The sequence below is a fragment of the Poecile atricapillus genome, chromosome Z (genome assembly GCF_030490865.1).
Source record: "Poecile atricapillus isolate bPoeAtr1 chromosome Z, bPoeAtr1.hap1, whole genome shotgun sequence".
In the NCBI taxonomy this organism is placed as follows: domain Eukaryota; kingdom Metazoa; phylum Chordata; class Aves; order Passeriformes; family Paridae; genus Poecile; species Poecile atricapillus.
The window spans coordinates 36,030,199-36,045,956 of NC_081289.1; the positions used below are offsets into that span (position 1 = coordinate 36,030,199).

The 15,758-nt window shown below is 36.4% G+C and overlaps 1 protein-coding gene across 1 annotated transcript in view; it reads right to left on the reverse strand.

Moving 5' to 3' along the window:
- LOC131573488 (protein O-mannosyl-transferase TMTC2) overlaps nt 1-15,758 on the reverse strand; it is a 235,992-nt gene that overhangs the window by 27,546 nt on the left and 192,688 nt on the right. Inside the window, exon 10 of the mRNA XM_058827489.1 lies at nt 2,071-2,185. Within this exon, the coding sequence (XP_058683472.1) occupies nt 2,071-2,185 (115 nt within the window). The remainder of the gene's footprint in view (nt 1-2,070; nt 2,186-15,758) is intronic.

A 15,758-nucleotide genomic window follows, 5' to 3' on the forward strand; every position in this document is an offset into this window, starting at 1 on the left:
TCTGCTTCTGAAGAGCCAGACTCCTGGTGGATTTGTAGCTGCTCTGTTACAATGAATGAATATGCATTGCCCTTGTTCAACAAGTATTACAGAAGCAATATATTTGAATTAATTGCTACGTAAAGCACTGAACAAGGACAGACAACAAAATCATAACTTTTAGCAAAAATCAGTCAGGTGTTAACACATGGGGTTTTAGCAAATATTTGTCAGCACTGAATTCAGCTTTGCCACCCTGACTCTTGCTAAATCCTACAGACCACTTTAGACTCTCAGAGAGTATCAGGAAGACATTATGTTCTTCCACAGAGCTGAGTATTAAGTGAAAAATTAGATCAACTGGGTATCCCAAAGGAGCACAAGGGATTCTAGTTAAACTAAACCAGGCCTGTTTTTTTAAGTGTTTCAGTTTGGTGCATCTTCTTTGTTTTTGAAGGTTGTGGCTTTGCAGTTACAGTAAAAATTGAGAATGCAGCTTAGAGTCACTGAGCTCATTGCTTGTGAAGGCCTCCCAAAAACAATACACTCCCAGCCAGATCAAGGAGGATAACCATGGCTGATGGCAGCACAGCAGCCTAGCTGTTACTTTAAAAGTGAAAAAAATACTCATATCCAGATGTACATACATACACCTCAAAGACTTTGAACGCTACACTCAGTGCTCACAGAGAAAGCAGGAGCTTTATTAAAACTATTTCCAAAACAGTACTGATCTACACCACCCCATTTTATAATATACACAATCATACCACTAAACCACCTTCTACAACACACTCAGTAAAATCAGTGACCCCTCTATGCCTTTCTAAATTCAGCTGTCATGCCTAACTTGCTCTGCTTCTGTCTGTGAATTTGTAACACTAATCAAAATGTTTCAAATTGCTGAATTCTGTCTTGAGAGATATTATTCACAAAATCATCATGGGGAAGGGAAGGATCCTTAAAATAGCTCATACACCACTGTCAGGTCAAACTATTGTTTACCAATGAGCTATTTGTCTTGGTTTCCTTTCTAACCTACAAACAGTAAGTTATTTTTAAAAAATAACTTTTGGGGCTTATTTCCAAATCATGGCATAGAAACCATAATTCTGAAACACAGGTCACTTGCCTTCAGAAGCGGATTCTACCTTCTCTTTTACACTCTTTTCTTTTTTCTTCCATTTCTTATTTAAAATGCTAAAAGCATAAAGGAGCCTAGTAAGGTGTCTTCAGCAGAGAAATTATATGAAGAGCTGTTTTGTGCTAATGAACTAAATTTGTTAGATTTCCTTTTTCATGCATTTTCCATGCTTAGATAATATCTAAATGAAATCAAGTATCCTTATAGCTGTAAAGTGGACAATAGACAATAATTTGATAGTTATCCTAGAAATAAGTATAGAGGATACCTATTACAGTAATGTGAGTTTAATGATTATGTTATACTCAGAGACAGAAGCTTAATGTTACTGAATAACCAGGTCTGACAGCTTTAAAAGCTAAAGTAGAAGTCCAAAGTTTTGTTCTATTCTGATAGAACAGAATTAAATATAAGACCACATTTTAAATAACAGATTCTGAGAATATCACTAAGTGCTCCAATGCATCTCAAAGTAATTACTAGCCTGGGAATATTTAGATTTCTATTTATCATAATGTTCCCTACTGATATTAACAGAAATTTTCAATATTCTCTATTTATATCCATGTAAGATGAGAAATATGGTCTCCTCTCTTCAGTTGCTATGCACATTAAAATTTTAAAAATCAAGTGAAAGGAAATCCTACAGAAGGTTCTTCAAAAAAGAAACACTTGTTTCATATGCAAGCAAACTGCATTACCTGCTTGTGAACAACAGAAGTTTTGAAGGCGTTACGTCATGATATAATAAACAGAATTTAAGAAATGCAAAGTGCTAAATGCTGCAACAATTTAATTCCACTTCTTTGTATCTTATTAGCAATAATATTGAATTATTCAAAAGAGTTGCTGGGCTTTAAAAAGAATCCTGCATAAGCAAAGGCTATAAAGACTATTTTCCTCAAAAGAAGAGGAAAATCAAGGGAGGCAGATGTTCAAGCACTAACCTGAGCATATGGGCTGCATTGAAAACAACATCAAATTCTGTATTATCAAGTTCAGCTGCTTTTTTTGCCATTTCAGCTGCTTCTATCAGGCGGGATTCTTCTAGGAGGAACTGACCTGCAATGGAGAGTGTGAACATGAGCCCACAGAAAATAACTGATGTAATACACTTCAGACAGTATAGTCAGGAAAAGGAAGCACAAAAAAAAACAACAAACCAAACCAAAAAACCAAACCCCAAACTAATAAACCAAGAAGCAAGCCAAGGTCTCATATTCCATGTTTAGTTATTTGTTGATCTGCTCTGCATTTCATTATTTTTATAATACAGCCAATGTAGAAAAATTGCAATAAATATGACAAGTAAAAACAATATTTTTAGAATATATTTATATATATATAAATATCACTTTTCTGACAAGAAAAGTGAGAATGATAAAATAAAACTCAGACATCAAGAAACAATACTCTCAGGCCCCAAGAAGCCTGCCATTTGAGAACATGCTTTTCTGCCTATATAATTACCATGATATTTGCTTCCTCCAAAAAAATTGAAATAAAATAGTATCTACAAATTAAACACATTCCCAAAGCACATCCCAAAATTTGTTTTAAAAGCGTATCTTAAAATCACATAAAATGATAATTTTTTGTATACATACGTGATAACATTTTTTCAGCTTTAGAATTCTAAGTAGTATTTGCTTTAAAACCATTACATATGTATGTATACCTTAGTGGACTGGTATTTTATTATGTATTTCACTAGCACTAAAAGAATCACAACAGGTAGCTTTTTACAAGTTTCCTAAATGATACTTACCTCTCACATTAAACAAAAACAGAAGATGGCTAAAATCAAGTGACTCACTTTTTATAAATTAAATGATCATTATCTTTAAAGCAAATATAAACTGAAAAGAATGAATAATTTAGCATTAACCAAGCTTTAACTAAAGTAAAGTAGTTTCAAAACAAAACATGTAACATAGAGTACAACTCTATGAGTTTTCCTTTGAGGAAGGTGAAAAAAGGAATTTGAAAGGCATTCAACCTTATTTTTGCTCCTTTTAATACTTTTTCATGCCTAATCTGTAAATGTGTCATTTTTAGCAAAAACTTTTTTCAAGAATTCCACCACCTCATCTCTGTGCCTACATTACTTTACATCTGGAAAAGCTACCCTAAAGCCTAGTGATTATACATTCCAGCATCCCATCCTTCTCTTTTTGTCTTACTTTGTAAAGGTCTCTCAACCAAAACTCTGCCACACCACCACTAACCACAAACTTCATCAGGATCAATATACCATGAGCAAACAATACCCTGTCTAGTAAGGGATTTTCTCTTTATTCTTTCCCTCTTTCCTTATGCATTCCCTGCTGCTCACATACTTGCTTTGTGCTTATGCAAAAAATTCCCTTAACCAGAGCTAGCAAGGTCTGTACAAGCATTGTGAACCCAGTGATGCTTTGGTACAACAAAGACATTTGCAGAAGGAATAATTTCAATACAAAAAGTGATGAAAGGCAGCTTTCTTAGCTTTTTGTTTTCTCTGTGGATACATTTCAGCTTCGGAGAGTTGGCAGATTATTTATTCAGTCTCCTATATCTTAATTATTCAGATCTGTGAAACTTGTAAAAACATTTTGGTACCTTATTGCATTCATAGTGGAAGGTTTCCTTGCTTTAGTTACATCTGCACTCTAATATATATCACGCTTTGATACAGTACAATACTCTGTGCTTACTGTGCCCAGAAACAAATGATTTACAAAAAAAGCCTTTTCACACAGGAAAAGAAGAAAGTAAATAAATAAATAGAAAAAAAAATCTAAGACAAAAACATAGTTCAAAAATAGTTTGGACCACAAGAAATTAATTTGTCTTCAGAATTATATATCAGTGCTTGAACTGTTAATGGAAGTCTCTTAATGGAAGTTTCTTCTAAAGGGAAAAAACTTCTGACAAAAGCTAAAAGTTTACCTTTTTTTTTTTTTCTTTTGGGTACTGCATCAGTGTATGCCTTATATGCAGCAGGACAAACACAGATTTGAATCTGAAAATTCTCCAAGTAAATCTACCAATAAAATAGCTCATATCTCTTGATTTGGGCTGAATTCCTATTTTCTTTAAAGAGCAATCTTTGAAATAAGCTTGACCAACTAGTATTCCTATTATTTTCCAATGAATGAAGCAAAACAATATTCCTAATCTTTAAGCCCATGTTAAAATTAAGGTACTTTTGCAAATGAAAGCCCTGAATTAGTAGAGTGAAACACTGTTAAGTGGATGTGCTACTAATACATTCAGCCAGGGGGAAGAAGGAAGATATAAGTAAAACTTCCAGTTCTTCAAAAAAGAAAATTCTAGGACTGTACATTACCATACACAATTCTCTCCCCTGTACTGGAGGTGGCAGTAACCCATGCTGAGTGGGAAAGTAGCAGATGATGCATATATGAAACCAACTGTATTATCCTCCCTACATAAGCCCTTACAGAACTCCATTTTAGGGCCACTTCTCTTCATAACTGACTTGGATGCAGCTCTTAAAGGCATACTAAGTAACAGTATACTTACTATGTCTAAGTAAGTTTGCCAATGATATGAAACTGAGAGGAGCTGTCAACTCCCCTGAGGGCAAGTGCTGGATTCTGCACCTGGGACGGGACAACCCTGGCTGTACAAACAGACTGGGGAATGAGATGCTCGAGAACAGCACCAAGGAAAGGGAGCTGGGGGTCCTGGTAGATGGCAAGTTGAACATGAGTCACTGGCACTGTTGAGCAAGTTGAGGGAGGTGATTTTCCCACTCTGCTCTGTAGTGGTTTGATGTCACTTTGAATATTGTGAGCAGTTTTGGGCACCATAGCATAAGAAAGCTACAAAGCAATTAGAGAGCATCCAGAGGAGGGTTGCTGATCAAAGACTTCCTTAATTGCATGGGCTACAAATAAAATACACTGCATCTTTCTCAGTCTAGTGAAAAAGTCTATACCTGAGTGTATAGGTGTGGTGAGTTGGCCCTGCCAGTATCCAACCACTCATACAGGGTAGGGGGAGAAAACAGAAGAGCAAAACCAAGAAAATCTCTGCATCAAGATAAAGACAGTTTAACACGGGGAAGAAGAAAAAAAAAAAACCAAAAACAAACCCAAAACTAAAACAGCAAACAGCAAATTGAAGGAAATTTCTCACCACTTCTCACAGCTAGAGTGCTCAGCCAGTATCCAAACAAAGCCACCTCAGAAGCCAAAACCCTTCTTGTTTCTCTACCCCAGTTTTTATTCTTATGATGTTATATGGACTGTTATTTCTATCCCTTTGGCCAGCTCAGGTCAGCTGTCCAAGCTGCGCCCCCTCCCAAAAAGAGAAAGCCTTGACACTGCTCTAACACTATTCAGCAACAGCCAAAACATTGGTGTGTGTTATCAAGGCTGTTTTAGTCACAAATCCAAAACAAGGCATCATCCAGGCTGCTATGAAGTTAACACTATCCCAGCCAGACCCAGTACAAGGTGGAAACTTTCAGTTAAAAATTGATTTGCCAAGTTCTCCTGAAAGGCAGACTAATTTCATTCACACATCTCAAATTAATTTAAAGCACCTAAGTAGAAAAATACCATTTTGAAAACATTAGCTGCCATTCCTTTTAATCTGATATACTAAATTCATACAAGAATGAGCTGGATTGGCAGTATACTGCTGCACTTTCTTCATTAAAAATCAGACTTCTGAACCTTTCCTGTCAAAGCCATAAAGAGGTTTTCCCAAGAGAGAGCACTAGCAGGGTGTAATATTGGCAAGGTGTTGAAGGTGGATCAGAAGATATGATCCACAAGCCCCTGCATCCAGGAACCACTTGTGTGGGTCTAAATTTATATGTAGGATTTTCTTCTCTGACAAGCAGCTGGCAAACCTCATGATTTATGAGATACTGCCCAACATCACATAGAGAACTTACTTATTGCAGGTGTCATGATTCCTGCTCTTGCCAACAAGATAAATTATGATAGCCTGACTGTTTTTTGGAATCACAACAGCTTTTGAGAAAACAGCTCCAAATAACCACATTTTCCTATCTAGAGGAAAGAATATTTTTCATTACTCTTCTAAACTGGAAGTAGGAAATCCATAGTCCAGGAAAATATGTGACTTTCAGAAACACCGTTCTCTGCCTGGAATGTTATTTTTTAAAATAAATTTTTTTACCTTTCTTGCTAGACAGCACAGGAGTGAGAGTAGATGTGTAGCCAATAGTTGTTAAAGACCTTTGATAGCAGAGAACTGATTCAATATTTCACAATCCTCTTAGTCATTTTTCCTACACTATCTAAGAATCAGAATTAGCATTAAAGCTGCTGAAATCTGAAGCTGCAGACTTGCTCAAATTTACTTTTCATTGCAAACCATCAACAGTGGTTTAGAGTCTATATTTGAGTCTTTATAGACGAAAAAACCTTTGGGGCAATACATGCAATCTACTGAAAAGTAAGATACAAGTATGTATGCAATTTAAACAAGAACAAAATATTCCAGTTCCCAGCAATTGAAAAGAACAGTTTGTTTTCATCTTTTATAATTTCTTTTAAAGCATTTGTCCAAATAAATGAAAGTATGCAACTCTCTATCCCGTATAAGTGTCTCCCTAAGACAATCATGAACATTTGTAAAGCATTTGTTAAGACATGCACCACCACCAATTTAAAAACCATACATCTGAACTGGTAGTTCTGCTGCTTTATTGTAACAAGAAACGTATTAATTGGTTGGGATATGTCTGTGTGTAAAAATCTCTTATGTTCATAGCACAAAGGCATTAGTGTGTTCCTCTAGTACGGGCTTAACTATTCCTCGCAGGCACTGTGAGCCTTTATTTTACTAGATAAAAGTGCAATTTGCTTAATTTACTAGATAAAAGTGCAATTTGCACCAATCTTTTAGTTGACATGTTCCCTCTTTTACTCACTGGCAAACAAACAAAGGTGCTCTGTCCCAGAACAGAGTAGATTTCTGAAATAGCTCATCTTGCTGGTGTTGTTTTTGAAAAGAGCTATCTTGATTGTTCTCAGAATGCTGCTGGTTCTGCATTTACACAGGTTGCCATGACAGACTTATGTGGTAGTATCTTCAGTAATCCAAGCAAAATTGAGTAAACTACCTTCTGAATAATAATGAAAAAACTTCCAATGCCATCCTAACAGGAACTTGCTCCTTTTAATACACATTTCTCACCAAATCTTCTGCTTCTTATCCTCTTCAAAAGAATTTTTTACTTCCACAACATAAAAAGTGGCTCTACCAAGATTCAACTGCAATAAACTTCACTAGAAGTTCTTTCAGCACATTCAGCATTGAGGATTTGAATCTGAGTATCTGCTGGTTCTATTAAAGCATTTCAAGCTTTGAAAGAAATCAGAAATCGTCAGAAGAGGGAGCGGATTCTGGCTGACTCAGTACATTGTATCTTGTCCGATGCAGATAATGTCTTGAGAACAGAATTATATCCTCAGTGGCATAAGCAGAACCACTACTGAAGTTACTATCAACTTCAGCTCTGCTGTGGCAATGCGGATCTAAAGAGCTGATGCAGAGATTTCAAAATGGAAAATTTAAATTGCATTCAGTGGAAGAAATGAAGAGAGACCTTGCCTGGAAGTTGATTTCCAAAGTATTTCAGGTGATGAATCAATGCTTCAAGATGCAAAGTCAACAGATGTGACCTAATATAACTGTTTCCTTTAGGAGTTTCAAAACAGATTCACTGGCTGTGAAGGAGAAGTTCCCAGAGCAAGGGAATATTTTATTAAATATCCTGCTTTTCCAGGCCTGTTTAGATTTAATTTTAATTTCTTGCTGAACGTGAAAGATGTGATAGGAGAAACAACAGCAACGTATATCACAACCACTTAAATGGTAGTAGCATTTCAGTTTTTGCTGCTCCTTGTATCCTATTCCACCTTAATCTAAAGGCATACTCTTGGTTTCTTGCTGGAAGGACTTCTGGAGACTTTCTCCCTTTAATTAGTTCCCATAGAGAAAATTCTTCCATGCAAATAAAATATAATGAAACACTAACAAAGCCAGTGGGCGCTGCAATGTCATTATATGCACTGGCTTAGAATTTACTTTTTTTTATTAGCCTTTTTCTTTGTCTGAAAAACTTATCTGTTGCAGTTGAGCTAAATATACCACTGGATGTCATTCAGAGCATGATCACAGATAAGACAAAAAATTAACTAGCAGACCTTTGGGACTTGATGACTAAACCTGTGACCACATCTGGATCACTGGAAGTTCTCACCAAACCAAAAGATTAATGATGAAAATATATACTACAGAGGATCTCATGATTTACACATACTGAGGAAGATCCTGAACTCTATATAATTTTCCAGACACCTGATGATGTATAAGGTTTGGAAATGTAAAATTTGGCTGAAAAAGAACTATCCAGCTGTACTTCTGTAGCAGCTTCATGCTATCTCTACAAAACTCCCCAGTGCCTTTGGCATTGTTCATGTACATTTTTCAGTCCCTACAGAATAGCTACATTTTGGCAATATGGAGGAGCATACAGACACATTTCTAACCCTGTCTCTGATCTGCACTATCTATATCACATCTCTTGAGCAGTTTAGTATATTGTGCTGAGGAAGCAGAGTCAACCACATATTAGAGACATCAGAATGATTAGATTTAAGGCTAAACCCAAGGGAAGAGCCAGAAGCATGGAAATTCCACAGCATTTCAGGTCAGTGACCTAGCTTGTTTGGAAATACTCCACTGCATTCCACTTGAGCGATTGGTTCTAAAGGGAGTTTGGAAAAAATGGTCTGTAATAATCTTCTTTTAATGTTGTGTGATAACAGTAGCCTAGAGAGTGGCAAAAAGGAATTAAAATTGGTGGATTGTTCTGCACAGCTCTGTTTTTCTCCTCAGTTTGGAAGTAAGAAATACTGCTGGTTAGTAGTAGCTGAAGATTTTCTTAAAGTTTATAGAGAGAGTTCTGGGAGCAGAAAGTCAGAAGCTTAATGAAGTCTTTTTTCAAGACAGTTATATCTTCCTGTTTCAGGTCTAGGAATCCTGTCTTCTCAGAATTACGTTCATTGATATTGCAAAAGCAGGTATAAGCAGGTCACAGACCAAAGTCAGGACCTGGATTTGATGGCACATGGTATGTTCAAGACAGAGAGACCCCTTCTCCAAAGAACACATATGTTCTATGAACATGTATTATTTGAGTATCATAAACTTGTTTATAGTTTCCCTACAAAATAATTGTAAACTAATTTAGGATTTCCAAAAGATTTAAAACAGCAAAATCTGTCACTGGTAGAAAGGTTCATGAGTGCATATTGAGAAGTGAGTTAGTGATGGACATACCATATCTGGTTCACTTTGACTCTACCTCATCAAGGGATTTAATTTCTCAGTACAAAGCACCATGTAGCATCTGAGGTTCCCAATGCAGCAGATCCATGCACTTTTATTTATCATTTAGCATATACTCCATTTAGCTAACCTCAGTCAGAAATAGGATAATCGAGGCACTGGATTTATGGCTTCTGAAATTCTATTCATTTCATTGACAAAAGTGAACACTGACCTACCTGTGGACTAGGGTGACATTTCTACTGTGCACATAAAACTATCCTAAAAAAATTAGTAATATTCCATGAGTAGGTCATGGTTGATATTCTTCTTTCTTATAAACACAACATTGATACTCTACTTTTCATTAGTTCACTGCTTTCTTCATAGAAACTTTTCCTAATACATGTGAGAAAAATAAATTTTTCCTAGGCTGCTCTTCAGTCAATGAAGAGAAAAACCACAAAGCTCAAGCACTGACAGCAATGTGACTACATGGAAATATTATAAATACAGCACAAAGAATCAATCAGGTTGTAAAAGACCTTCAGGATCATTGAGTCCAACCTTGGACTGACCGCCTCCGTGCTCATTAAAGTTAGTACTAAGTGCCATCACCAGACCTACTTCCTCATCTCCAGTCATGTTGATTCCAACACCCCCCTGGGCAGCCTGTTTCAAAGCTGAACTACCCTTTTCACTGAGAGAATTCTTCCTGATGTCCAACCTGCACCTCCCTGGCTCAGTTTGAGGCCATTTCCTTTAAACTGGTTATCTGGGAGAAGAGACCAAACCTCACCTGGCCACAGCCTCCTTCCAGGGAGTCAGAGAGAGTGATAGGATCTCCCCTGAGCCTCCTCTCCTCCAGGCTGAACAACCCCAGTTTTCTCAGCTGCTTCTCACATGTGTTCCAAACCCTTCACAGCCTTGTTGCCCTTCTCTGGGCACACTCCAGCACCTCACTGTTTTTCATACTGTGGGGCCCAGAGCTGGACCCAGCACTCAAGGTGTGGCCTCACCAGTGCCAAATACAAGGGGACAATCCCTGCCCTGCTCCTGCTGGCCACACTATTGCTGATCCTGGCCAGGATGCCATGGGCCTTCTGGGCCACCTCAGCACTGCTGGCTCATGTTCAGCTGCTGACAAGCAGCATCTCCAGCTACTTTTCCTCTGCACAGCTTTCCAGCCACTCTGTTCCCAGCCTGCAGTGCTGCGTGGGGTCGTTGTGACTGAAGTCCAGGACCCGGCACTTCACCTTACTGAACCTCAATCTAAGTAGAAACATCTAAGGAAAAAAAAAAATCGAGTCACACCAGTAAATATATAAAAATTTTCACACTCACTAATACATGTAAGCCTAAGACTTAAAGACTGAAAAAAATGGTGCTTGAAAACTCACCGCAACCGTATTTCAATGAAATATACTTTGATCTTTAAACTATAGAAATTTCAACCTATTTTCAGGCTGTGACATAGGAGTGGTAAAGAAGCCATATTTGGAAGAAAGACAGATTTATAGTGCTCATAAATTTAGGTAAAAAATTTAGGTATCAAAAAGGGCTAAGAGCCCTTTGCAGAAAGAGTGATTAGAAAGATTAGGATGAAATTGAAAAACAATAAAACAGCAGTTAAGAAGTTAAACTTGCTTAAAAAGAAACAGATAATGTAAGACTATCTATAAAAATAACTCCTAAATTATCACAAATTCAAAAGTGAAGACAATGTAAAAATAAAAGTGTATTTGGGAATATGTTAATCTGTTCTTAGTTCAATGAGTATATAGCTAATACAGTTCAGCTTTAGGTAATTTGAAAGTCTCTTTTTGCCTTATGCCTCTAATTGGGAACGCACTTAAAAAGGCAGATGATCAGTGTGAACTGCCAAATTAAGTGAGTGCATAATTAATATAAAGAGAATAATAAATTTTTATAATGAAAAAGAAATCTTTAAACAATTTAGGGTTATCAGAAACAATGTATTATTCAAAGGAAACCATTTTCAAAGGGGGGCGGTCTTCAACAGCTATTAATAAAACAGAGTTAATTCGAACATTCTGTGGGGTTCTAGACTTTTCTATTCCAATTAAGTCTTTACAAATATAAGGGAGAAGGGTCCTCTACCCATATTTGTCTTGAAGTCTCACTCCAACTTTGTCTCGCTCTTTTATCCCCCACTCCATTTTCATCATTTTGGCCACTATATGCACTTTAAGAGGTATAGTGGCAAAACCTATTTTTAGCAGACAAGTAAAATGAATTCCGCTTTAGTGTTTTTTAAGGGGTTTATTTGGTTTGGGATTTTTTTTGTTTGTTTTTTGTGGCGTTTTTTTGTTTGTTTTGTTGTTGTTTGCCAGGTGGAGTTTTTATTATTATTATTTTAATTTTGTTTTTAAACAGCAAATTATAAATAAAATAAGACACTTCTGGAGATAAAATCTTTACACAACAAATATCACCACAGATTTATGGTGTTTATCATTTAAGGGAAAGCTAGTATAGAAAGCTTTCAACAATTTCCAACTCCTCAATTACACTGAAGAATTTATTTTGAACATTTTTGAAAAAAAGATGAGCACGTAAGTATGCCACTGTTTGAAATGCACCTCATCTCTGTGCACTGACAAATTTCATACATAATCTTTCTTCACCTTCTCCTGAGATAGGCTCAGGGCAGACAGAAATAGAAACCTTTACCTCCTTTGTCATATATCCAAATACCATATCCAAAACTACACAGTCTCTGAGCCATAAGGACACTTGTCTGACCTGATTGAATATCCCTATGTTGGGCACATTTGTTAACAAATTTGATGTACTGGCTCTTTAGATGCCATTATGTTCTTAAAATATTTAGATGACAGTTCCTTTTAATTTTTTTAGTTCATAGGTACCTCTTTGTGGTTTATAGGACTGACACTTCAATTTCATTTCATTTCATCAAGGCAAGTAGCTCAGAAAGAATCAAACAGTCCATGGAGATCACTTCAATTATGTCATCAATCTCCTGATGACCGACATTACCAAGATCTTGAAAGATTTAAAATGGCCTACTTGAGTTGAATGTTCAATGAGCTGAAAGTAGAGTGGGATGCATGTCTGCCAATATCTTTAGTAGATGTGGGTATGACAGTTGAATAAAACCTTTCCCAGAGAAAAAAACTGGAAATAAATGTGAAGTTCTCTTTCAGTCAAAACTGTTCATTTTAGACAGTCTTTAGAAAATGTCTATTAAAGATATCCAATTAAAAGCTGCAAACCTTACAGAAGCTTTCAAACTCAGTATCCAAAAAAATTCCTTTAGTGTTCTAGTTCAAAAACATATATATTCTAAAAAAAAAAAAAAAAAGTATTGGTGCATCTTCACTCTTTCCTCTCTCACTTTTTCTTCTTCTTGATTCATGAGAATTTTCTCTCTTCCATCTGTGAGGTGTTTCTGGTAGCATGCTGTGTACCTGTGCAGCTTGTACCACTCTTCAACACTCTTGTATTTCTAAGGCAATGGTTTTGCACCAAGTTCACATGTTCAGATAACTGGCATATCAGAGGTAGAAAGGAAAGAAGGGCAAAAGAAAAGTGGTCAGGTGAGCAGCAGCCTGCACTTCCATCTGAGAAGGGACTGCAATTCTCCCCGGTCACTAGAGTAAAAGCCCCTTCCCCTTATGTCCAATGAAGTGACATCATGTCAGCAGTCTACAGGGATTTACATCTCTTCAGCTTTTCCACTATTTCTCCCTTCAGACATCTTCAAGCATAATGAGTCTGGGAAACACTGCTTAAAACTTAAATCCCCTTAAATCCAAAGTCAGCCAAGTACCTATAGAAAACTAATTATAATGCCAGCTTGAGCAGAGAAACATGCTGTGGTGCTATCTTTCAAGGAGCAGCCATGAAACTGTTCCACTCTCTCCAAATTTTCATGTGATTAAATAAGCTGCCTCCTGCACCAAGTCATACCTAAAAATAGCTTTGGCTTAAGGCTTGAATTAAAGCACAATATAATACAAAGGTAAGCCTCTTAAAAGATACAGCATATTGACAGTTTTTCTCATAGATCCAAGAAAAGTCCAGAAGGTTAGAAGTCAAAAAGAACATCTGCACAACCTGGAAGCACAAATTTTAAGTGTATGCAGTCCATGTGCACTTGGAAGAAAATCTTCAGTCCATTTATTCCTGCTACTCTATCAACACCCTGTCATGTCCCAGCTGACCACTCTTTTCATTTGGCTGCTTTGTGAGGTATGTGTTTTTTCAGGAGTGATGCCAACTACTTTATTCTCTCTTCCAGTATCTTCATGCTGAGAAAAAAATCAATCTCTAAGATTTACATGCAAAATATGGATGTATTTCCCTATAATTGAACTCTTAGCATACAGGATGTAGAATGTACCTGCGACAAGGTGCTGGAACAAATTAATGAGATGGAAGGGTAAAGCTTGAAGTGCTCATTAGAGATTCCAGTGGATTATTTGGAATGTCTCTGGTAACACACAGTACACAGCCCTCGTTAATTCAAGAAATAGGTGAAAAAGAAAAGAGGAAGAAAAGAAAGGAAAAAAGGAAAGAAAGAAATAAAAAGCAAGGAAACTTTATTTCAAATTTTATAAAGTCCTGTGCCCAAAATGACAAGGATTTGAGATCAGCTGTACTACAAAGACACGAGAGCCAAGCAGAAGTAGACCATATCTTTCTCATAGCTACTTTGATATAAATGTAGAATAACAGCACTGAATCGGTGAGGGGATCAGAGGTTATTTTATGGAAACTTTTCACATACATTCATAAGAGATCTTTGGGTATAATGCTCCAAGACCCATTGACTGTTAAAGAGAAATTTCTTCTATCTATTGACTTTCAGCATCCTATTTTACTATGCTGTTATTGCAAACACTGATTAAATTTTGCTCTTCACTCCTAAACTACTGAGTAGAACCTCACTTATTTTGCAATTATCACCTCTGCACAATGACAGAACCCACTTTTCTAACCTGGGACACAATGAAGGAAAAGTTTTCCAATGTTTTTAAGGAATCGTTTTAATTAGGAAACAACACACCATGTTAATAGTGTAGTGAAGAAATCAAACAGACATGAATGATGATTTGAATAACCATGCTTTTAGTTTATAGGGTACTTGAAAATGAGACACAGGGAATATTGCAGGAAAGGACAAGTAAGTTGATGACTAATGAGCAAAAAAGAAAAAAAAATTCAAGACTTGTAATAAAATACACTAAATCCTAACCATTTGCTGAGATGGAATGTTGAGACCAACCATTGAATTTGTATGTAAGATTTCCTACTAAATGAAGACAGATTTCTTAATAACAAAGGCTGGAAGAGGCTTGAGTAGGATTTCAAGAAACAATCAGCTGTAACTTTTTTCTCATTGTCTTGAGATATACACAATACTTACATCCCAATGAAACAATGGGGTTTATATGCAGAAATATCCCTATCATCTTTACTTGTACAGGCATAAATAGAAAACAAGGCTGTGAACTGCAGTGTTTCATAATGCAAAATAATGCAACACTGGGCTATATTAATTTAAATTCTATGAAATGTCCTAAGTCCAAAGGTTGATTCTAGGTATTTAACATACAGAAATTCATACTACATAGACCAAACAAACATAATGTGAGCAATGCAGACAAAGATATCACAGAGTAAAAACATGATTATTATGTGATATTTATTTTTCCCTCTTGCCCACTCATTTTTATTCATTTTACCAGCTAGAATCAGAAGAATAAATTAAAATAATATACAAGGATACATACAGTACGCTTTGTGGTTCCCTACCTTCTTCCTAAACAAAGATGAAACTTACTACTTTTTATGCTATGCCAATTGGCACAATATAGCTTGTATTTTAGGATTTGTCCATTATCAGCTTTAAAATGCAGTTAGAATTAGTCCATAAACATAAATAATTTTGGTTCCCTGAGACTAAACACATCTGGAAATGTTTTTTGCACATCTAGCAAAAGCAATCCAAAGTTACAAAGATACCTTCAAATTAACGGTGTGCTTCATGAAACATGCATGGCTTAAAAGGAAAGATACAGCCAACATGTCCAAATATTTTGTAATACTTAGCCATTTCAAGCCAAGAAGGTGCTGGGATGTAAGGCCTGTAAGACACTTCAATATATGAAACTCATGGACACTAAAGTAAAACTTCTGGTTGCCCACCCACCCACCAACAATGAGTGATGTCAGGCCAAAACTTTAACAATAATATTCCAGGCCATGAAACTTTGACATATGGCAATTTGTTCTTTCCCAGAGAGGCAGCAACACTGAAATTCCT